The sequence below is a fragment of the Rattus norvegicus genome, chromosome 6 (genome assembly GCF_036323735.1).
Source record: "Rattus norvegicus strain BN/NHsdMcwi chromosome 6, GRCr8, whole genome shotgun sequence".
Taxonomy (NCBI): Eukaryota; Metazoa; Chordata; class Mammalia; order Rodentia; family Muridae; genus Rattus; species Rattus norvegicus.
In genome coordinates, this window is record NC_086024.1 from 109,951,090 (window position 1) to 109,973,985 (window position 22,896).

The 22,896-nt window shown below is 49.5% G+C and overlaps 1 protein-coding gene across 2 annotated transcripts in view; it reads left to right on the forward strand.

The window, feature by feature from the left end:
- Positions 1-20,916, forward strand: part of Vsx2 (visual system homeobox 2) — a 39,063-nt gene extending 18,147 nt beyond the window's left edge. The window contains exons 3-5 of one of the 2 annotated variants that reach the window (XM_017594026.3): positions 3,383-3,506; positions 16,847-17,027; positions 17,722-20,916. In XM_017594026.3, coding sequence (XP_017449515.1) covers positions 3,383-3,506; positions 16,847-17,027; positions 17,722-18,104 — 688 coding nt within the window. In that variant the 3' untranslated portion in view covers positions 18,105-20,916. The remainder of the gene's footprint in view (positions 1-3,382; positions 3,507-16,846; positions 17,028-17,721) is intronic. The other variant, NM_001169128.3, reaches the window with a different exon arrangement.
- Positions 20,917-22,896: the final 1,980 nt, after the last annotated feature.

Consider the following 22,896-nt stretch of genomic DNA (forward strand, 5'->3'; position numbering starts at 1 on the left):
AAACAAAAACACAAACTGAGTTTGAGTTTCTGGGGGTGCTGTTCCTGGGTCCCTCTACTTCTCAGCAGGCCAGTTTCCCACTTTTCTCTCCCAACCCAAGTGAGGCGACCACAGGGACATTTCCCCACTGCAGCGCACTCTGGCTCGCGTTCCCACCGCATCCTCTTTTCTCTCCCCGGGTTGGTCTCAGTCTGTGCATCCTCTCTGTGGGTGCTTCCCCGAGTCCTGCATTTCCCTAGCCCCATTCCCTTCCGAGATCACTACGGACTTGATTTCCTAACCTCAGAACAGGTTCTGGCTTGAGGGAAAGTGAACTTTAGCTTGGGTTTCTCAGGGGAACCTCAAGTTCATTCCCCGACGACAGCTGCTTGCTTTGGTTCCGTTTTATTTATTTACTTTTTTGAATCTCTAATTGTTACTATCTTGTGCACACCTTGTAATGTGGGGGCGGGGTTGGGTTCGATCAAGCCAGGGAAAGGTACCTGGTGGTCAGAGGACAACTTTGTGTAGTTGATTCTCTTCCTTCCACCCTTTTGTGGGTTCCAGGGAATCTACTCGGGTCTCACAAGCGCCTTTACCATGTTTAGCCATCTTGCCAGACCAGTTTATTTTAAACGGAAAGAAAATTTATTAATCTAGTCCCGGGTCTTTTAAAAACATTATCCAACAAAATTAATTAAAACAGTACCTATGCATCTGTGTCTGGCTGGTCCTAAGGGAGTCTACCCTTCTGGTCAGCTGTGGTGGGAGGGGAGTGGCATTGAGAGCAATCTCACCCCCAAACTGGAGTACAGTGCGACCACTTAAAAACCAGGTAGCCCTAGCCACAAGTCGCTCCTAAAGTCCCTCTTGACCTGCCATTCTTTCTGACAGAGACATGGTTTGGGTTTTGGTGGATTAGGGCTGGGGTAGAACAGCTCACCAACATCAGAAAACTAGCTACCCTGGTTTTTTATTTCCGGTGCATGAAGGCAGTCGATAATTAAAAAGAAGAATGGGGACGGATTGCAGGTGTGGGGGATGGGGATAGACCAGCAAAACAAAACACATTTTCCTGAGCGTCTGTCCTCTGAGGATTTTGAGGAAGAGACCCTGGAATCCTATGAGGAGAGACATTTTTGCCTCCAGGAAACAAACCAGTTTTAGCTGGACTTAGGGGACAGACCAGGGATACAGCAGCCGTGGTGGCCTGGCTCTGGGATTTTGTTCTTAGGGAAACTGCAGACCCTCTTGTAAGAGTTCTTGGACTCTGCCTCAGTCTGAGAAGAGTTTGGGTCACTGAGTGGGGGAAGGAGATCTCCCTGAAAAGTATGTGGTCACCAGTAGGAGGATCAGTTCTGAGGTAGGAATGGGGGAATCTTGGGGAATTTAAGGTTTTCTTCCTTTCTTCCTTGTTTCCTTCCTTCCTTGGTTCCCTTCTTTCCTTGCTTCCTTTCTTTTTAGCTTGTTTTTTACTTTCTTCTCGAAGTGTACTTCTGGCCGGCCTAAACTATGGTGATCAAGCTGGCCTTGAACTTGCAGAGGTCATCCTCCCCCACTTTGCAGTGCAAGTGGCACAGACCAGTCCCCACCACACCTGACTAGTCTGTTTCTTGAATGGACTCTTTCCAAGTACAGGAAGGCCTTTGTGTAACTCTAAATGGCCAAGAGCCAGCTCCCTTTTTAGGTTTTTGGTCAGGTCACACACTAGCTGCTTTCCTCAGTTTCCCTGGTTTTAAAAAGGACTTTAACAATATTTTGACAATCCGCTCCAAAGATTTTCAGCAAGTGGCAGAAGAGAAATAGAGGGTAACATGTTCAAAATCCAGAATAACTAACTTCTCTCTTCCTTTTTTCTTTGTTGTGTTTTGAGACAGGGTCTCACAGTCTAGCCATGTCTGGCCTAATGTACAACAGGCTGGCTTCTATCTCATAGAAATCTGCCCGCTTCTACCTCTGCACTAGGATTAAAGGCATCGCTCCTACACCCAGCTTATGAGTTAACATTCTATGTATGTAGGAATTCTACGTAGTACCGAGAGAATAGAGAAAATAATTTAAAATCAAACTAGTCTTCTTCTATAAAGAGCACAACCTTCTCTTCTCATACATACTTTATAACATCCCTGGAGATATTAAAGTCCATATTAATTAGCACAGGAAATGGGGGTCACTTGTGAACTTTTTCTGTGCATTGGGAGAAGGCGAGGACACAACAGGGAGACATTTTACTAATAAAACCCAGTGCTGCTCCCAGGGTCCAAAACTCAGAGGATCAAGAAGGGGTGTGCCACCTTTTACACTTTCTGTTTGTAGGAACCCCGCCTGTGGTGAGGATGTATAGTTAAAGGCCAGGAAGACGAAGTGAGTGTAAGATCCGAGAAGAAGAGTTCGCACCTGTGATTTCTAGTTTATTTTAAAAGGGGGGTGGGGTTATGAAGCCCTGAATACTGGAGGCTGGCTGTTTGCACATGTTTCCCCAGGTGAAAGAAAGTAGCTTTTTTGCTAGCTTGTTTTGTTGTTTTGAGACAGGGTCTCTCTTCATAGGCTGTGCTGAAACTCACTGTGTAACTCAGACTGGCCTTGAACTCACAGAGATCCATCTGTTTCTGCCTTCCGAGCAATTGGAGGTTTTGACTAAAGGTTCACCAGTTCTCTACATGAGTCAGTGTGAACCATTCTGGGGGCAGGAGAGGGAACAGTCCACCCTCACACAGATCCTGGAGCAGCTGAAGCTCTGTGGTGGGTCTGGGCGGTACAGAGAAAGGGCAGATGTGGATGAGGGAGGGAGGGAAAAAGGGACAGGGTGTCAAGGTGTGTGTGACTCGGTTCTCACAGACAAATGCAGAAACTGAGGCTGCATTTGGCCTTTAAGAAGAAGAGAATCTTTACATTTGTTTGGGGAGGAACACAGGAGGCAGGTCCTGTGAGCCAAGCCTTTATTCCTTTGATGGGTATCTGTTTGACAAGATCTCTTTGGCTTGTGGGGGAGAAAGAAGACTGGCTGATTTTCAGTCTTCTAGAACTTTCTTCGTATCACGTTTCCCCACCAGAGTGCTGCCAGAAAAATTGTGAGTGAAATATCACTGAAGTAATGCCCACTACCAAGATAATATGGGGCCTCTCCCCCCGAAAAAAAAAGGCTGGAGAAGGTCATTGTGCGTGCATTCATGGGGGGGGTGCATAAATGTGTGTGTGTGAGTGAGTGTGCATTTTTACATGTGTGTGTGTAAGTGTGTGTGTGTGTGTGAGTGAGTGAGAGAGAGAGAGAGAAAGAGAGAGAGAGAGAGAGAGGGAGAGCAAGAGAGATGAGTATGACCAAGGCACAGGAGAGAAATATCCTATGTTCTCCAAGGCAGGCCCTCATTTCCAGGGTTCTGAGTTCTGATCTTGCTCCTCTCAGGACAATCTTTACTTCCTACCAGCTAGAGGAGCTGGAGAAGGCATTCAATGAAGCCCACTACCCAGATGTCTACGCCCGGGAGATGCTGGCCATGAAAACGGAGCTACCAGAAGACAGGATACAGGTAACAGCGGCTGGCCCCTCCGGCCACCCGGGGACATCTATATACCAGGTCCAAGGGCCCCTCCTCTCACCATCTAGACCCTTCTCTGGAGGGAGAATCATTTGCCAGTGAGCCTTTCTCAGTAAAAACAGTTTATTTTGACCTATTAAGCTAACAGCTATTTGCTGAATACCTACAATGGGAGCAGGCCCTAGGAGGACAAGAAGCTTGGTGGAGAAGTCCTGCTGTCCCTTCTAAACCATAGGCTCCCTGGGTTGGCGAGAACGTTTAATGGTGGAATGCTTTGACTAGCAGGAATAAGGTCTTCGGTTCTATTCCCAGCCACTGAGAAACCAAACCAAAACCAAACCCAAATGAACAAAACACAGACGGTAACTTCCTGAGAGCACACTGTAGAGGCCCTGAGGAGGCTTGATGATGAGAGACAAGAGGTGAGGGAGGGGCGTTGTGAGCAAGCCTACCATAGCACATGACTGTTCTAAGACCAAAGGTAGGACCAGGCAGCTGTGGGTGGCTGAGAAGGGAAGCTGGCTTTTGCCTCTAACCCTGGTCAGCTTCTCCTCCTCTTCTCTCCTCCCCTTGAAGAAATACTGTCCCTCCTAGTCAGTCTTATTCCTGACACCATGTCCAGCTGTAGCTCTGTGCTCCCCTCATGACCAGACAGCTGTTGTTCCTGCCTGCAGCTCCTCCTTGGTGTTTCTCTCTGGTCTGGTCCTGAATGTGGCTGGGTACACATTCTGTGCCCTCTGCTGGGACTAGTGGGACCCGGCCAAGCCCTTCCTCCTCTTCCGAACAGTCACGTGATGTAACTAGACACTTTTCTGGTCCTGTGGTAAGAATGAAGGGGAAGCTCCCAGACAAAACATATTCCCTACCCCAGAAAACCCAGGAAACACATCATGAGGCTAGAGATTTGAGAGGGATGGGAGGATTATTTCCAGAAGATCTGATTCCAGTCAGATCTTAGCCTCAAATGAAAGTTGCCCCTGGGTGGTTCAGAGGGTAGAGTCCTGCTCCTACAGAACTGGCAGGGGTCTGGGTAGAGGTGGGGTGAGTATGTCCTGAGTTCCTGATGCTATTGCCTGGCTAGTGTCTCCTCTCTGTCTCCACTGGAAGTCCTCTCTGTCAGCAGGTGCGTGGAGGAGGGGAGCATCCCGGATGTACTAGAGAAGGAGGCAGAGGTTGTAGAGTTGTTCAGACTGTCTGACTAGAGAGCCAGAGAATGAACGTGAGGCCAGGAGCTGTTTTTCCTTTCCCTGGAAGTTGAATTGGAATTTCAGCTCGGGCTCTGGACATTGACACTAACAATAAGCTCCACTATTCCTAAGCAGCTCGTGCTCATCTATAGAGACCTGGAACTATTTATTCTCTCTCAGTTGAGTTCTCGTGGGAGAGATTTGGGTGTGACTCTGAGTTGTTTGTGTGTGCTCACATGTGCATAGAGGAGGGGGTTTGCTGTAATCTAAGCCCTAGTTTGTCCAGTCATCTCCTTCTGCCCTTCATTAGCATCAACTTGGCCATTCCAAGCGGTTTCTAGACTGTTGCTGACAGGCCCACATTTGTACTGCTCATTAAGAAAAAGGAGCCTCTGTCTCTTTTGGTATGCTGTCTCATCTCTGGCTGCCGTGGGTGCGGTGCGCTGGGCAGGGCTGCTGGAAGCTAGAATCTCCCCAGTAACTGCCCTGCAAAAGCCCCAACAGCTCCAGGCTAGGCTTCATTGAGTCACTTGGAAGTTGTCTATAGGGAGATGTTAGAAGTCATGTAACCTGCTCGGGAAGAGGTGGAAATTAGAGAGCATGTATTGCTCTGGGACTATGGAGGCTGCCTATGGATGGGTGAATACAGGCCAGATGATCTGGCCAATCTTCTGGGTCTTACAGAGCTAAATGCTGCCTGCCCCTGAAGGCGTTTGTAAGTGATGAGGTGACCCTGTCCCCAAGGCATTTAAACAGGTGGCTTGATGTGTATTGGTAACAATTCCAGGCATTTCAGAGAAGTGTGCATGTCCCAAGGGTGAACACAGGCAAGGCATGGTGACATAGGTAGTGGCTGGTGACACTGATCCCAGAGCCAGACTCCTGGGTTCATAGCCAGTCATCTCCTCCCAGAGCCTCCCTGTACTAACGGGACTAGAATGGCTTCTCCCCTTGTGCAGATACAACAGGCTGCCCGTGAATAGAGCTCAGAGCAGTGGCGGACACGTGTCCCCGGCTCACTCAAGAGTCAGCTCTGCGCTCACTAAATCCTGATGACAGGTGGCAAGGTAGAGACCAGTTGCCTCCCTGAGTACTGTGGAAATGAAGGTCAGTCAGCAGCTTCCCGTGCTCAGTAGCTAGTAAGCAGAGGACGGGAGATTGGAAACCAAGTCTGTCCTTAAAACACCCCTTTTCGCCTTGGGCTTTTTGGTTGAGGAAGCTGAATCCAAATGGGGAAGAACCAAGGTGGTTTGAAAGCAGGCAGGAGTGAGGTCTGGGCATGCTGAAGAGGAGAGTCTGATGTATCTGAAGACTGACTGATACCACTGTATCACCTGTGTGCTGTGTGCATGTCCACACGCGTGTGCATGTGCGTGTGCATGTGTGTGTGTGTGTATGTAAGGCGAGGGAAGCCATTACAGGTAGAAGGGGACAATGTCCGTTTGTTTGTTGTTTTGTGGTGTGAGAGAGAACTGACATCCTCATGTATACTTGACCAGCACCCGACTCCTGGGCTACCAGAACAGAGGCAGCCTCCATATCAGGATCAGGGTCCTCACCAGGCTTTGAGCTGCCATTACTGGGTTGGGAGTGCGGGCCAGCTAGACTTTACCAGTCCTAAGTAGCCACTCAGGGAACTTAGCCCCGGCTTACCCATGCCAAGTACACTCCTAGTACAGCTGGTCTTCCTTCCAACCCTAACGACAGCCCATGGTGCACACATGCATGCTAGGGCACATCTACTTCTGCCCTTTGTTTCACTGCCAGCAAGTCACAGGCTGAGCCTCAAAAGACTCATCTGTAAAAATAAAAATAATGGGCCAGAGAGATGGTTCAGAGGTTAAGAGCACTGACTGCGCTGGGGATTTAGCTCAGTGGTAGAGCGCTTGCCTAGGAAGCGCAAGGCCCTGGGTTCGGTCCCCAGCTCTGAAAAAAAGAACCAAAAAAAAAAAAAAAAAAAAAAAAAAAAGCACTGACTGCTCTTCCAGAGGTCCTGAGTTCAAATCCCAGCAACCACATGGTGGCTCACATCCGTCTGTAATGAGATCTGATGCCCTCTTCTGGCGTATCTGAAGACAGCTACAGTGTACTCATATAAAACAATAATAAAATAATAATAATAATTATTATTATTATTATTATTATTATTATTATTATAACATTTTCCCAAACTCCTGACTTGCTAAAAAAGATATTGTGACTTGGGGGCATTCACTAAGTAGTCACCACTTACCTCTTAATTAAGTGACTGTCATGCCTCGTGGCATTTCATCCTTCAGCACCAGATGAGGATGGTGTTGATTTCATACCCATTTCCTGGATGAAGAAACTGAGGGCCTGAGAGGTAAAGTCAGTAAGGAACCAAAGTTTTGAGCCCAGTTTAACTGCTAGAACATGAGATGAAATGACACTACCTGTACAAACCATAATCACTAGGGTAAATGGCAGTGACATTGGGCCAGGCCTCACTGGGCAGCTCTGGGCTGGGAATGGAGTGCTGTGGTGCACAGCAGGGCGAGAAGAGGGTCTAAGTCACTGCAATATATCTGGCCGTACAGTTCTTTCGATGTGTCGAATTTAGGATATACATTCTGGAAGTTTCTTCTAGGTGTTAGTCCTGGGGAGTAGGAAATGGATTTCCAGACGAATCTTATTTTCTCTGAGGTTGATTGTAAGAGGGGGTTATATACACGGTTTGTTTTTGTTTCGTTTCTGGCATTAGGGAGCGAACTTAGAGCTGTGCCTGGGTTCGGCAAACATTCAGCCACTGAGCCACACATACTCCTGGCCCTATGGGTTTTTTTGTTTGTTTTTTAGATTTCTCGTTTCATTTCATTTCATTTTATTTTATGTTATAAACTGGGTGCCTGCCGAGGCCAGAAAAGAGCATTGGATCCCCTGAAACTGGAGTTACAGACGGTGGTGAGCCACCACGTGGGTGCTGGGGACTGAACCTGGGTCCTCTGCAAGAGCAGTAAGTGCCCATAAAAACGGAGCCATCTGTCCGCCCCACCCCTCCTTGGCCCTCTTTTAAAATATTCCATATTTTTCTTTTTGAAATTTTTATTTTCAATTGTGCATGCGTGCGTGTGTGTGTGTGTGTGTTTGAGTGTGCTTGTGTATAGATGCATGTGGAATTGTGGTACACACACTCAGACATGCTCCCAGAGACCAGAAGGGGATGTCAGGTGTCACACCCTGTCACCCCATGTCTTAATTTCCTTCAGACAGGGTCTTTCCCTGAATTTGGAGATAGGCTGGCAACCAGTGACCCTCAGCCAGCATCTCCCAAGTGCTAGGATGATAGGCCAGTGTGTATCAGGAGGGCCTTCATTATCCTTTTTTTTTTTTAAAGCCAGGGTTTCTCTGTATAATCCTGGCTGCTCTGGAACTCTGTCTGTCAGCCAAGCTAGCCTCATGCTCACAGAGATCCACCTGCCTCATTTATTTTTATTTTATGCGTATGGCTGTTTCGCCTGTATGTGTGTCTGTATGCCGTATCCTTGGCAGCCACAAGAGGTGTATAGATGCATAGGGAAGTGTGGTACATACACTTGTAGTACATGGTAAGCCACCATGTGGGTGCCGGGAACTGAACCCAGGTCCTCTGCAACGACAGCATATGCTCTTGACTGCTGAGCCATGATTCCAGTTCCGTGTTTATTTTTTACAATGGCGGGGATTGAACCCAGGGCCTTTGTATATTCACAGACAACTTTTTAGACCATCACTGATAGCATCCCTATGCCCTACCAATGTAAATTTAATTGGTTTGTAGCCGGGCCTTGATGTCTATATTTTAAATCTCTCCAGGCGAGTGCTTCTGTGTGCAGTCAGCATAAAAACACCAACGCTCACACTTAAGATACGGTTGAAAGTGGGTTAAGGAATGGAAGTGGGACTGGAGAGATGGCTCAGCGGTTAAGAGCACTGACTGCTCTTCCAGAGGTCCTGAGTTCAATTCCCAGCAACCACATGGTGGCTCCCAACCATCTGTAATGGGATTTGATGCCCTCTTCTGGTGTGTCTGAAGAACATATTTCTGGTATGTCTGAAGAGAATAACTTTTTTAGAAAAAAAGAAGTGGAAGAAGGAAATAACTTGTTCATGGTAGACAAAAGGATGCTGCTTGCAGATGCCCAGAAATGTGCGCAATGCTGCCCCCTACTGGACATCAGAGACCATGACAAGCTTGATCTTAAATGGTCTTAAATGGGATAAGGTGTTAAGACAGCAGCTTGAAATGTGTGTCTGTAGTGTTCTGTGCACTGAAGAAGCTGAGGTAGAAGAATTGCTCGAAGGTAGGGTGATGACCACAAGTTAGAGGCCATCAATGTATACATACCACATCTCAACCCCGGCTCTCAAGGTGTGGTGCCACACACCTTAATTCCATGGCTCAGAGGAGAGGCAAGAGGACCTTTGAGAATTCTAGAAAGTTTCAGGTCAATCATGGCTATATAGTGAGACTTTGTTTATAATAATAGTAATTTAAAAAAAAAAAAAAAAGGTCAGGCCGTGGAGGTTGATGGTTCACACCTTTAATCACAGCACTTGGGAAGCAGCCGGCAGACCTCTGAGTTTGAGGCCAGCCTGGTCTACAGAGCAAGTTCCAGGATAGCCAGGGTTACACAGAAAAACCTTGTCTCAAAAAACAGACAAACAGGGGTTGGGGATTTAGCTCAGTGGTAGAGCACTTGCCTATCAAGTGCAAGGCCCTGGGTTCGGTCCCCAGCTCCAAAAAAAGAAAAGAAAAGAAAAAAAAAAACCAGACAAACATCAAAAATAAATAAAATTTAAAAAGAGAGAAAGGTCCTGTCTCAAAACAAATTAATCCCTTACACAGATGCGTGCGCGCACACATACACACACACGCACACACTCATGCACACACACGCACACATGCAAGCACACACAAATGCAGAATGGGATGTTGGCTAATGGCCACAATTCCAAATTCATCACTTCCAATCAGTGAAGAGCAAAGAGGCTGGGTGAACATGACTGTGACAGATGCTGCCACCTGGCGGCAAAGGCGTAAGCCTGGACAGCAGACAACTGGCTCTGCTGGTCCATGGCTACAAGCCAGGCACTTGGAGGCCGAGGCCGGAAGATGGTTTAAAGCCTTGGGCTGGAAATGGTACTCCGTGGTAGAATGTTTGCCTAATTTACACAGGCCTGGGTTCAGTCCTCAGTGCCACATAGACCAGGTTTTGTGACTGGGGAGGGGGAGGCAGGATGGTCAGAAGTTCAAGGTCATCTTCAGCTACATTATGGACTTGGGACCATCCAGGGATGACACGAGACCTGTTCTCAAACAGCAACACTAAGAACAAACCAGGGGGGCTGGAGAGTTGGCTCAGCAGTTAAGAGCTCTATCTACTGCCATTCACAGGTTTTAGCCTTCCATTGACCAATTAACTCAGGGAGCAGGGTTCACACAACAGAAGCTCGTGTACTTGGGAGTTTCCTCATGGTGGTGAAGGGCAACTAGATTTGGGGGCCAGTATTTAGCATCTGAATGCATAGGAGCACCAGACCAATCCCTTGCGTGGGCATTTGAGCCTGGACTATAATCGGAACTGTAGCCTTTCAGCTGGATCCGTTTGCATGGATCTTCAGATGACAAGAAGGGAAACCAGAGGCTGTCTGAATTAAAACGTTGAAAGCCCAGCGAGGAGCTGGCTCAGCAGTTAAGAGCATTTGCTTCTGCAAGCAGGCCTGGGTTCCGTTCCAACAGCTATGTAAGGCGGCTCTCACCACCTTTAACTCCGGTTCCAGGGAATGTGGTATCTTCTTGTGGTTCCTGCGGGCACCTTCCTGGACATGCTGCATGTGGAGAAAAGTAGGCACACACACACACACACACACACACACACAACACAGACACACACACAGACACAGATAAACACACACACAGATAAACACACACACAACACAGACACACAGACACAGATAAACACACACACAGACACACACACATATACAGATACACACACATACACAGACACAAACATACATAGAAACACACACAGACAGACACAGACACACACACACACAGACACACAGACAACACAGACACAGATAAACACACACATACACAGACACACACATACACAGAGACACACATAGACACACACATACACAGAAACACACACACACAGAGAAGGAAAGGAAAGTCTTAGGTTGGAGTACAGCTTGAATGTACAATGATGGAGTATTTGTAAGGCCCAGGGTCCATCCACATGTGGGGGGCAGGGAGATTAAAGCCTGGTAGTTAGCGCTTGCCTTTCTGCCTTTGACTACACTTGCTGTCATTTCTAAGTCTAGCTTGGCTAAAGGACAAGTGTAGGAGGCCAGAGGGACGGGTAATGCCATTGATTAACCTGCCCTTTAGGCAGACTCCCATTGATTTTCTGGGTCTCCTTTGAAGTCCTAGGAGCTAGCAATTATTGAGCACTAGCTGTATGACCAGCTCTGACTTTAGGCACTTTCCACTTTCTTCATTTAACCCTGAAAGGTAACACAATTGTCCCTCATTGTCGGAGGGGGATTAGTTCTAACCGTTCTCCTTGGGAATGCTCAGGTCCCTTTATAAAATGACAGAGACGGTGACGTAGCACAATAGCAGAGCACCTGTCTAGCTCGTGTTAATCTCTGGCTTCTACTATGGGATGGGCAGTGGTGGGGGCAAAGAATTTGTACACAATGTATACACACCCTCCTGTGTGCTTTAACCCAGTGGTTAACTACAGTATCTAATCGAAGGGAAGTCTATGTAAATAGTTGCTACACCAGTTACTTTGGGAATAATGGCGCACATGCAGGTATCTGTAGGCTTAGGGAGATGGCTCAGTGGGTAAGATGTCTGCTGTGCAAGCAAGTCTGATCCCCGGCACCTGTGTCAAATGCCCGGTGTGAGGCCATGCATCTGTGGTCCTACTTTTGAGAGGTGAAGATGGCATAGACTTCACTGGGCAGCCAGTCTAAGCAATCCTGAGTTCCGTGTTTAGTAGCAGACCCTGTCTCAATAAACAAGGTGAGCCAGGCGTTGGTGGCAGAAGCCTTTAATCCCAGCACTGGGGGGGGGGGGGGGCAGAGTTAAGCAGAGCTCTATGAGCCAGCCTGGTCTACAGAGTGAGTTTCAGGTCAACCAGGACTACAAAGAGAAAGCCTGTCTTGGAAAAAAGAAAAAAGGATAGTGTGACAGAGGAAGGCACCTGAAACCTCCACATGCATGGCACTTGCACGTGCACACACATTTGCAGAATACACACCGGTTGTTGAGCCCACTGACATGGATACCGAAGGCCAATTGCACATCTTTATTTGAAAAACCTAAGTTTGGGGCTGGAGAGATGGCTCAATGGTTAGAGCACTGACTGCCCTTCCAGAGGCCCTGAGTTCAATTCCTAGCAACCACATGGTGGCTCCCAACCATCTGTAATGGGATCCGATGCCCTCTTCTGGTGTGTCTGAAGACAGCTACAGTATACTTATGTATAATAAATAAATAAATCTTTTTTTTTTTAAAAAAAAGAAAGAACAAGAAAAACCTAAGATCACATAGCACCTTTCAGTTCTGATTGCTTTTGGCTCGGATCAAGCAGAGTGACTTTTAAAAAAGAGTTATTTATTTATTTATTTATCTATGTATCTATTTATCTATCTATGTACATGAACACTCTATTTGCATGTAGGCCTGCATGACAGAAGAGGGCATCAGATCCTATATGAGCAGCATATCCCGTCCCGGATGGTTGTGAGCCACCATGTGGGTGCTGGGAATCGAACTCAGGACCTCTGGAAGGGCAGGCAATGCTCTAAACCACTGAACTACCTCTCCAGCCCAAGTGTGGTGGCTTTTAAGCTCTGTGCACACACTGGTTGCTTCCATCAAAGGAGGAGGAGTATGAAAATGGGTTGTCACTTCCCTCCAAGGCAATCATCATTTTGGAAGCCGGCTGCCCTAAAACAAAATCGTTTTGGCCGTCCAGGTTTCCTCCATAAGTTGCAGCCTCATCTGGTCTTCATGGAGAGTCAGACATTCCAGGAACTCGTAATTGAGGGGTTCAAGCCACCAGCTGGTGCACACCCCCCCCCGGGAGAATGTCACGGGGAAAGCTGATCTTCACGCCAGTGATTCATTTGCCGGAGGAGAACCCGAAAAGGGGGTTCTGCCCATGAGCATAAACAGATCGACAAGCCTGTACCGAGTCTTTAGTTCCTAAACTGTCCTTTCCACCTCACAGCCCTGCTGCACCCCTGGAACCCCTGGACTACCCAGGGGAATACACCTTACATGGAGGGCAGGCAGGGGTGTCCTGGTGTATGAACATTCTATGACGCCGTCTCTAGAATTCCCGATCCACACTGTCCTGAACATGAAAAGGTCCTTAGTCATTTTAGCAGCAAAACTCACATGGTGGCAAGAGCAGACAAGGCCTCATGCAATTCCTGGGTGTCTCTCTGTGTGGACAATGTGGGTGTGGCTGTTGCAGAAACTGAGGCTGGCAGAGCTGATAATGAGAGGCACAAGCTCTTGACTGCAAGCTATCTCAGCCGGGGGGGCTGGTGGCAGTCACCTTTAACCCCAGCACTCCATAGGCAAAAGGCCAACCTGGTCTATAGAGTGAGTTCCAGGATAGCCAGGGTTACACAGAGAAACCCTATCTTGAAAGCCAAAACAAATAAACAACCACTTCCCCAAAACAAAAACAAAAACAAAAACAAAACCCTATTAACAGTCTCTTCAGTCCAGGTTCCATATGCTTCCTAAAATCTCAGCCTCTGGCTGCAGTGTTCTAGCTAAGGAACTGGGACTTAGGAAGCACTGCTCTCCTGCTGGCAGGGTAGGCTGACAGGATGGCTCACCTCCCCGAGGGGCATCCGGCTGGTGTCCAGTCATAGGTTTGGTGGTTGGAATCTGTTGCCATTTATTCTACGTCATCTTGCCTGAGTGGTTGAGGGAACCAGAAGCCACTTACACTCGTGTACAGGTGAGTCCTTTTAGATGTTGCCTCTGTGGGAAAGGGCAGTTTGAAACAAATGTATATTTTGTAGAGGATGACCGTGTTAATAGGGGGAAGATGGGAGGAGACCTGTCCCAGACAATCCCCATGCCCAGGGAGAGCAGACAGTGGGGCAGACACCCTGGAGAACCGGCAGGCAGCCTTGGGGAGTGAGGCCAGGGCCAGACAAGCAGGCCATCTTCGAGGCTCACAACACTATTGCCCAGAGGACAGCTATCCTGTCACTTATAAAAACTCTTGTTCTGTGGCAGTTTCCCAAAGTGTTGGAGGTCTTGGATCTTTGCTTTCTGACTCCTCAGATCTAAACAGAAACTGCAGATTCCAATGGGTGATGTGTGGCAAAAGCATGGCTCACTGGCAGGTGCTACCACCCAAGGAAGGTCCAGTGATGGCTTTCTAAGTTTTTGGTCACTGAGAACTTGGGGATAATCATGGCTTCTGAGGCAGTGATGTTCCCATTTTTATTTTATTGAGACAGTCTTACTACTACGTTAACCATGGCTGGCTTGGAACTCACCACATAGACCAGGATGGCTTTGAACTCCTAGAGACCCATCGGCCTTTTCCTATTTTTGGAGTCTCCTGGTTATTTGCAAAGAAGAGATATGCAAACATGGCTATAAGGGCTAATTTGAAGATGTTTTGAAGGATGCAGTCTTTACCAGTAGGGAGAGAGCATCCCTGTAGCTCACCAACATGGATGGGTAGCGCCAGGAGCGCCCCCTGCGGGGTGTGGCCGGCCCTACTTCAGACTATGTCTGACAAGTGACGATCTGCGCCCACTGCGCCATCTGGCGGCGATGGCGGGAAGCGCCAGTGAGCAAGGCCTCGGGAGCCGAGCGTCCAAGCCTTAGCTCCCCGGTGCCCAGGCAGCTAAGGGTTAAGCTGTCAGCGGCGCGAAGTTAAACAGGTGTCAAAGGCGCCCCATATATCTGCAGATTGAAATCAAATTCTTTGCCGTATAAAAAGATAAATTACCCAGGCGCTGCCGCGCGTCCCACTCATCACGCCAGCGCCAGACGGCAAGCAATTTTTTTTTTTAATGTGCTAACGACCTAATCAAGCAATCAAGTCGGAGAAGATTGCAGAGTGACCGGGGCAGCCATCTGCCGGCGAGCCCCGCATTCATTTCCGCACCCCCGCACCGGGCGGGGGCCGGGGAGGGAGCTGCCGGGGGAGAAGAGGGGAAAAAAAATCCTAAACAAATTAACACCCAATTTTCCCCGTCTAATTAGTTAAATGAGAAGTGTTTGGGGTCCCCCGGGGAGGGGGAGCAGCTCGTGGTAAGGCGATCGCTGCCTCCCCAGCATTAATTAGTGCGGGTCAATGCCGTGGCTCCCAGGAGAGAAGCCGCTTTAATTTCCCGTGATATTTCAGTGCCTGAGGCCCATCGATTCAAACTGAAATTAACTTATTTTTCAATCAGCCCAGGGCTGCCCCTGGGGGTGACTCTTCTTTTGCCGCCTCCTGAATAGAGCTGGAGCAATTTTTCATCAAAAGCTGATACCGTGGCCGCCCAGGGCGGGGGAGGGGCCCGCGGGGAAGGGCGGGGGCGCCAGAGGCGAGTGGGTGGAAAGCGCCCAGGAAACTGGTTTTCTGTGCCTAGGTTCCTAGCCTGAGATCCAGCCTTCAGGCCCACCAGTTTACCTGAGGACATTAACCTTCCTTGAGGACAAGGCTGGGGAAATTCTGGGCTCTGACAGCTGCTGGCCTCAGGAAGGCTATTAGGGGGATAAAGAGACATCCTGATCCCCTGAACGGGCTGGATGCCTGGATTCCCTCCTGGAAACTGCATTGTAGCACAGTGACAGAGTGCTTGTCTAGCCTAGGCCCTGAGTTCCACCCCCAGCACTACAAACGGTGATGATGATGATGATGATAGTGGTGGTGGTGGTGATGATGACGACGATGATGATGATGATGCCGACGATGATGATGATTGGCTGCTGCCGCTGCAGACACCCCTAAGGGACCCCAGTGTCTTTCAGGCTCAGCCCGTACCAGTCAACTCAGGGACCAAATATACAGTCTCTAGGGTGTCACCTACTAAGCTCTTCTCGGCCCTAACAGTCTGTAGAATGTCATATTCCTTACCTGACCCAGGAAGGTCACCCACTCTGTCAAAATTCCATTCAATGTTAGGCCTGGAATGGTGGGCAGCAAGGTATGTGGGGGTCTATGGTGGCACAGCTGTGAGAAGGCAGGAAGATGGGGCAGATGAGTCAAGGAGAGTCTGCAACCTGCTGCCAGACCCCTGGCAGTGCACCCACTGTTCTGGCCTCCACAAACTCACACACTGGTGCTCTTCCTGGGCTGTGGGGAAGAGCAGGGCCAGGGAATCTGCTCTTAAAAAAGCTGTCATTTCATTTTATGTGTTTGGGTGTTTTGCTTGTGTGTATCTCTGTGTCCTTCTTGTGTGCCTGGTGCCCCCAGAAGCCAGAGGATATCAGACCCCCAGAACAGGAGTTCCAGAAGATTGTGAACTCTTGTAGGTGCTGGGAATCAAACCCGGGTCCTCTGGAAGAACAGCCAGTGTTCCTAAGCACTGAGGTGTCTCTCCAGCTCCTGGAATTTGACCTTTTGTAAATAGGTCTGAAGGTGGGATATCTATAAATGTGGCCCAACACAAAATCGTAAACTTAGTTAGAGTGTGATAAGGTTTAGGCCTCTTTTTTTTTTTTTTTTTAGTTTAAATTTGATTATGTGGTACTCAAGCCAGAACTTCATAGATGACAATGACCTGTGGCAGTGGCAGGAGGCAGGGCACACCTGTACACTGAAGGTGCGAGGCTCTGTTTGCACAGGTGATGAGCATCTCAACTACAAACTGAGGACCTTACTGGATGCTGCCACCTGCCGAGCCTTGTCTGAAAGCCTCCCTAGCTTGGCTCCCTGGAATGGCTTTGATTTAGAACAACAAATGGATCCATTTTGCCCAAGGTAGTCTCGAGTCTTGAGGCCATTATTCTGAATACCCCCTTAGTCTGAGACTCCTCGGGCACTCTGTGGAGGAGGGAAACTGGGTTAACAAACCCCGGAGGCTGACAGAGGTAAGGGCCTTGGGCCTGGAGTCTCCCCGAGTGCCGCTCTAACCATTTCTCCGCACTGCCAGGTGTGGTTCCAGAACCGCAGAGCCAAATGGAGGAAGAGGGAGAAGTGCTGGGGCCGGAGCAGCGTCATGGCTGAGTACGGCCTCTATGGAGCCATGGTGAGGCACTCCATCCCCCTGCCAGAGTCCATCCTCAAGTCGGCCAAGGACGGCATCATGGATTCCTGCGCCCCTTGGCTACTGGGTAAGAGCCCGCACCCTCCTTGGGGCCCTGCCCCTGTGGTGAGGAGAGCGGGCTCCACTGGGGAGAGGGAACCGAACACTGGGTGGGGAGACCTGGGCCACAGTGACCCAATGGCATAGAGGTCTTCCAAACGGGCTATCCCGTCTTTCTGGGGCTATCCTTTGCACCTACCTACTGGGTGTCAGGACTCCCATCCTCAAGTCACTGGCTTCTCACACTGCTAGCGTAAGGAGAACGTGGCCCTTGCCCTAGAGTCCGTAATGCTTTCTCCCTGACTAGAGGTGGGTTTATAGTGAATTAAACTCTCCCCATTGTGACTTGAGGGGACTATGTCCCCCTGGCTACCTCTCTAGCTTTGCCCAAGAACGTCTTGGCCCCAAACCTCTTTCTGCCAAACCCAGTTGCCATCCAGGCCAATGAAGACAGCATCGGCTTATCTTGGGGTCCTAAGGCCTGAATTCCTATGACGGAGGGGAAGGGTGATGCCCGGAAAGTACAGAACGGGTTGCAGGGGGCGGGGTGGGGGTGCTCAAGCCCAAAAGTTCGATGTAGAAGGCCTGAAACTCCACCCCTACCAGGCACCCTCCCGCCCCACCCCACCCCCGGTCCAGCTGTGGGACTTGACTGTAGGATGTGAAGAAAGGCTTTCTGCTCCTCCTTAATTCTGGCCTCTCTCTATCTTTGCTGTTTTCAGTTCAAGATGGCTTTCCCAGGCGCTTTTCTAAACCCGAATACCAACAATTCTTTTTAGGGATGCACAAAAAGTCGCTGGAGGCAGCAGCCGAGTCCGGAAGGAAGCCCGAGGTGGAACGCCAGGTCCTGCCCAAACTCGACAAGATGGAGCAGGAGGAAAGGGCCCCGGATGCTCAGGCAGCCATCTCCCAGGAAGAACTGAGGGAGAACAGCATTGCGGCCCTCCGAGCCAAAGCTCAGGAGCACAGCACCAAGGTTCTGGGGACTGTATCCGGGCCTGACGGCCTAGCCAGGAATGCTGAGAAGCCAGAAGAGGAGGAAGCCATGGACGAAGACAGGCCAGCAGAGAAGCTCAGCCCACCGCAGCTGGAGGACATGGCTTAGGTTAAGGGCTGCAGGCCTTAAGACTGCTCTTCTCGGGTCCTGTGGTGTGGGGAGTTCTCTCTGAGGCAGGGCCATGTCTGGCTTCTGCTGCACCTCCCCACACCTCAGGCCCTCGACTACCCCACCACTCTAGGCACAGGCCAGTTCTGGCGTAGCTTTGGACCATGCTGAGATATCCTGGACCTACTCCTGATCCAGCATCCTCATCCTCAGCCCAGCTCCCCTGCCTCCAAAGCCTTCTTGCTACTCCAACATCGAGGTCCTGCCATTTCATCCCTGAGAGACTCTTGTCCAAGCCTAACCCTTATTCTCTGCTCTCTAAGCCTCCTTCTCAGCTCAGCCCCACTCGTGCACTCCAGCTCACAGCCTGGCAGAGCTGTGATTGGATTGAGGACATGCACACCAGCTCCGGTGTCCTGAGCACCCCAGTACTGGGCAGACAGGCCTTTCCCTCGTCACCTGTTCCTTCTCACAGACCTGCGTCCTGCTGTGTGAATGCATTGCTCCACGTGTGACCGCTGCATTCTCTGCCCTACCTAAAGACTAACAGGGCAAGTCTGTCTGAGTCCTTCTGCAAACCTGTCTCATGCTACGCTGTGGGTCATCCTCAAGCCTTTTCTGTACCCAGCCTGCCCTATAGGTTCCTCCTTTGCAGAGGTGGGCTCACCACATTGCCAGTGTCTAGGCCCTGCACCCTGAGGGTGGGGGCCCTTCTCAGCAATGCTGTGTCTTGCTGTGCTGCTGGTGAGCCTTCGCCCAGAGCTTTTGCAGGCCAGGGCCTGTGTTCCTGAAGCGTTTTGACCTTTCTGCCTATGATGTTGACTTGCTGGTTAAAGCTTCCTTTCTCTAGAGCTTCTTGTAGCCCAGTGGTTCTCAAGCTTCCTAATGCTGTGACCCTTTAATACCGTTCCTCATGCTGTGGTGACCACTCCCACCCCCTAACCTCAAATTTATTTCCTTGCTACTTCATAACTGTAATTTTACTACTGTTGTGAATCACAATGTAAATATCTGATATGCAGAATATCTGACTATGTGACTCCCGCAAAGGGTCATGACCCACAGGTTGAGAATTGCTGTTGTAGCCAATTGGTTCACATGTGCCTGCTTTGGAGAAAACCAGTGCAGCTCGAAAGCCACAGACATGGCCTCACGCTGACCTAGGCAGTCCTAAAAGGCTAATCTATCTAAATCAGACCTGCACTGTCTACACACACACACACACACACACACACACACACACACACACACACACACGATGAATAACAAGAAAGGTACAGGGAAAGCTCAAAGGACGACAAGGCAGGTAGCTAATGAAAAACCCAGACTAAGCTCCAGACACTCCTAGCTCCATGACAGTTGTATGCCCAGAAACATGGAGCATGTCCAGAGAAGGAGCCATGTTGGACTGAAAGACTTCTGCCTGCAAAGGAGTGGAGCTGTCCATCCTGGTGGCCCATCTGCAGATGTCCCTTCCACCTGACTTTACACTTGTACTGGGGGGGCGGGGTACCCGGCCTTATGGAATCCTCTGCTTCCAGATCCCCAGGCCAACCACAAGAATCCCTTCATTCTGTGAAACTAGGCACTCCACCCACCATTTTAGGGGCCGCCTCACAAGAGAGGCGTGAGGCAGTGAGTGGTGGTTTTAAATCTGTTTTGACAGTTGAGTTCTTCTTTCGTTCTGTTCATAGAATTCTCCACTTCCCAGTTCTTGTCTTCTTCGGGTTGAGATGTTAGACCGTAGTTCTGCTGTGTAAATAGTGTATATAACGTGAGAAGGAAGAGACTGGATATCGAGGTGTTTGAAACACTGAAGTGTCAGAACTTTTAGGTATCTGAAGCATAATTTCTGTGCTGTTTTCTGTAAAGACACAAGCAAGAATAAAATTCATGCAAAGACTGCTGGACGTGGACCCAGGAGCTCTCTCTAGGTGGGGTCAATAGCTTACGTGTGTGGACAGGTGGCATAAAAAGTAAACCCACGGGTTGGGGATTTAGCTCAGTGGTAGAGCACTTGCCTAGCAAGCGCAAGGCCCTGGGTTCGGTCCTCAGCTCCAGAAAAAAAAAAAAAGTAAATCCACAAAGATTTTTTTAGGCTCCAATTAGGCTCCCTCTTCCGACATTACTCCAGACTTTGGCTAGGCACAGTGGCACACACCTTTAATCCCAGGACTTGTGAAGCAGATGCAGGCGGAGTTCTATGTCAACTTGGCCTACATAGCAAGTTTCAGGACAGTTAGGACGACATAAAGAGACTCTGTTTCAAAAAAAAGCAAAACAAATTCCTGCAGACTTTAAGGACTAACTGGCTTGTCTCTCAATGCTGAGTTCATACCACATTTACTGTGGAAACATTCTGTATTGCAAGGCCGAGTCTGCATTTCTGGAGCTCTTCCCTATAAACCCCTGCTAGTTCCCACACAGAAAGAAAACATCCTTTCCCTCTAGTACATCTTCCTAATCAAGCCTGTTTCTCTGGAGATGCCGGTGGTCCACAGCCTCTCTTCATTTCGTACACACCGTGTGCTCCTAAGTCTCACCTTCAACCCCCACAACAGCAGATAGAAAAGGTAAATGTGTCAGGTGATGCTAACGCTGACTCAGCCATTGAAAGTGCCTGCTGCTCAACTCGACGGTCCAGAGTTCACAAATCAGCACCCACATAACAAGCCAGATACCTGTGACTCCCGCTCTGAGAGATTTTGACTCTCTCTTCCGGCCTCTGTGCTCAAAGGGCTTTACACACACACACACACACACACACACACACACACACACACACACTGAAAGGAGAGGAGTGAAGAAGAGCCCCCAGAAGGTACATGAAATTGCCTGCAGACAGCTGTGACCCACAACTTGATGATGTCTTGAACGGAATTACGAGACGAGAAAGCACAGCGAGCAGACTAGACAGGCAGTGTCTGGGCTCAAGAAATCTCATAAGATTGGCTCAAATTGGCTCAAGCCGTGGAACTCCCTAGCAGAAGAGACTGCTGACAGTCCATCAAGATGAATGACAGGAGGTGACGGGCTTCATACCCCAAGCAGACCCAGAGTGTGATCCTCTCCAACCTGGAGCCTGAGCGCACACAACCTGTGAGGATCTTGTCTGCTGGACCTGAAGTCGGAGGACCTGAGAGAATGGGGCGGACTACAGTCTGATGCTGCAGACAGTCTAACTTTAGCTCTGTGTAGTTTTATACATGAATGTGATAGAGAAAGCAGTGATCCAAGGAAGGTTGCTTGAGTTCAGAAAAAAACATGATAAAAAAAATAAATGCCAATAAGTACATATTAAATATTAACAGAGCAACCCTCAGGACAGAGTAATTGAAGCACAATTGCCTATGGTTTATCTCTGGGAAAGCATGGAAGCAAGGCAGAGGCCACATTCAGATTCAGGGTATGCGGACCACCTTGGGCTCTATAGCTCTGTTCTGACATCCAACAAGAAAAAATGTGTCTTATGAATTGAGTGTTCTGGAAGGAAGAAGAAAGGGCCCTGGGAAAAATCCAAGGTCTGAGCTCTGAGGGTACCCTTGGCAGCTGTTCCATCCCGGGTGGGTCTGGGTGACACACAGCTGGGACACTCACAGTGCTTGGGAGGTGCTAGCATTCCTCTTGGACAATCACCCTGGGCCTGGGGAAGAGGCAGGGCCTTGGCTACTGACAGACAAGAGGCAGAGGATTCACTACTGGCCTCCAGATAATCAGTGACAGAAACGCTGTGGTGGAAGGGCAGATGGCGGTGTCCAACAAGGGCAGAACTACTGCTCAGGTGCAGACTTGCAACTCCCCTAGGAGGGGTGAGGTGTTGGCGCCACAGCGCCACTGGCTTCCTATAGAAAACTGCATGCTTCAGGAAGTGCAAGAAAAAAAGGGCAGGAGGGACTGATTGATGAGGGCTGTCTGAGCTGTTGCACAGGCCTGGCAGGGATAGATGAGGAGGGGGTTGGCTGGGGATGGGAGAGTGATACCTGGGGATGGGGGTAGGGATGAAGTGGGAGCGCCTGAGGCCAGGGCCTGTGGCTTGGAGAGAGCAGCAGTAACAGCAGAGACTTGGTCTGAGTTGCTGCTGTCCCAGAAACCCCTGGGGTGCTGCACCTGGCTCACCAGTTATTATGAAGGAGGCAGACGGATGCCAGCTGTTAATAATGGGAAATCGAACAGAAGTGTTGGGAACGCTGGATCTCGGTTCTCAAGTAAAGCCATAGTGATGGAGGATACCTGTAATGCAGCACTCAGCAGGTAACATCTTTGGGTTAGGACAAGTGCCAGGCCTGTCCCTTGCCCTGTCTCCAACCCCTAAACCTCTGATTACCATTTAGTCTCCTGGCATTCTCTGGTCAAAAGCCAGTGACCTCCTTTATGTGTAGGTCTCCCTGATGTCGTCTTCGCCCCTCTCCCCATACTGTTCCTCGTCCCAGGCATCGGTGCAGCCTGCTGGTCACAGCTGAGCAGAACCAACGATGCTTGCTGGTTCCCCGTTAATGTCCCACTACTGTTCAGTTCCGTTGATTGGCAGCTTCCCACCCACTCCCTACTCCTCTCTGCTATGCCTGGGACCCCTCCCATTAATCTCCATGGCTTTGCTCCCAGTGTGGGCTGAGCTAGGCTGTGTATGGACCTCAGGGAGTCTCTGTCACTGGAAGGGGGTCAGGAATGATGTGGGAGGTGGCCTTGTGTTAAGCTGCAAAGGACACAGGCGCTGTCCTTTCTGTAGTTTATGAATGAGAGTGGCCCCCCATAGGCTCATATATTTGGATGCTTGGTCTCTAGCTGATTGGAC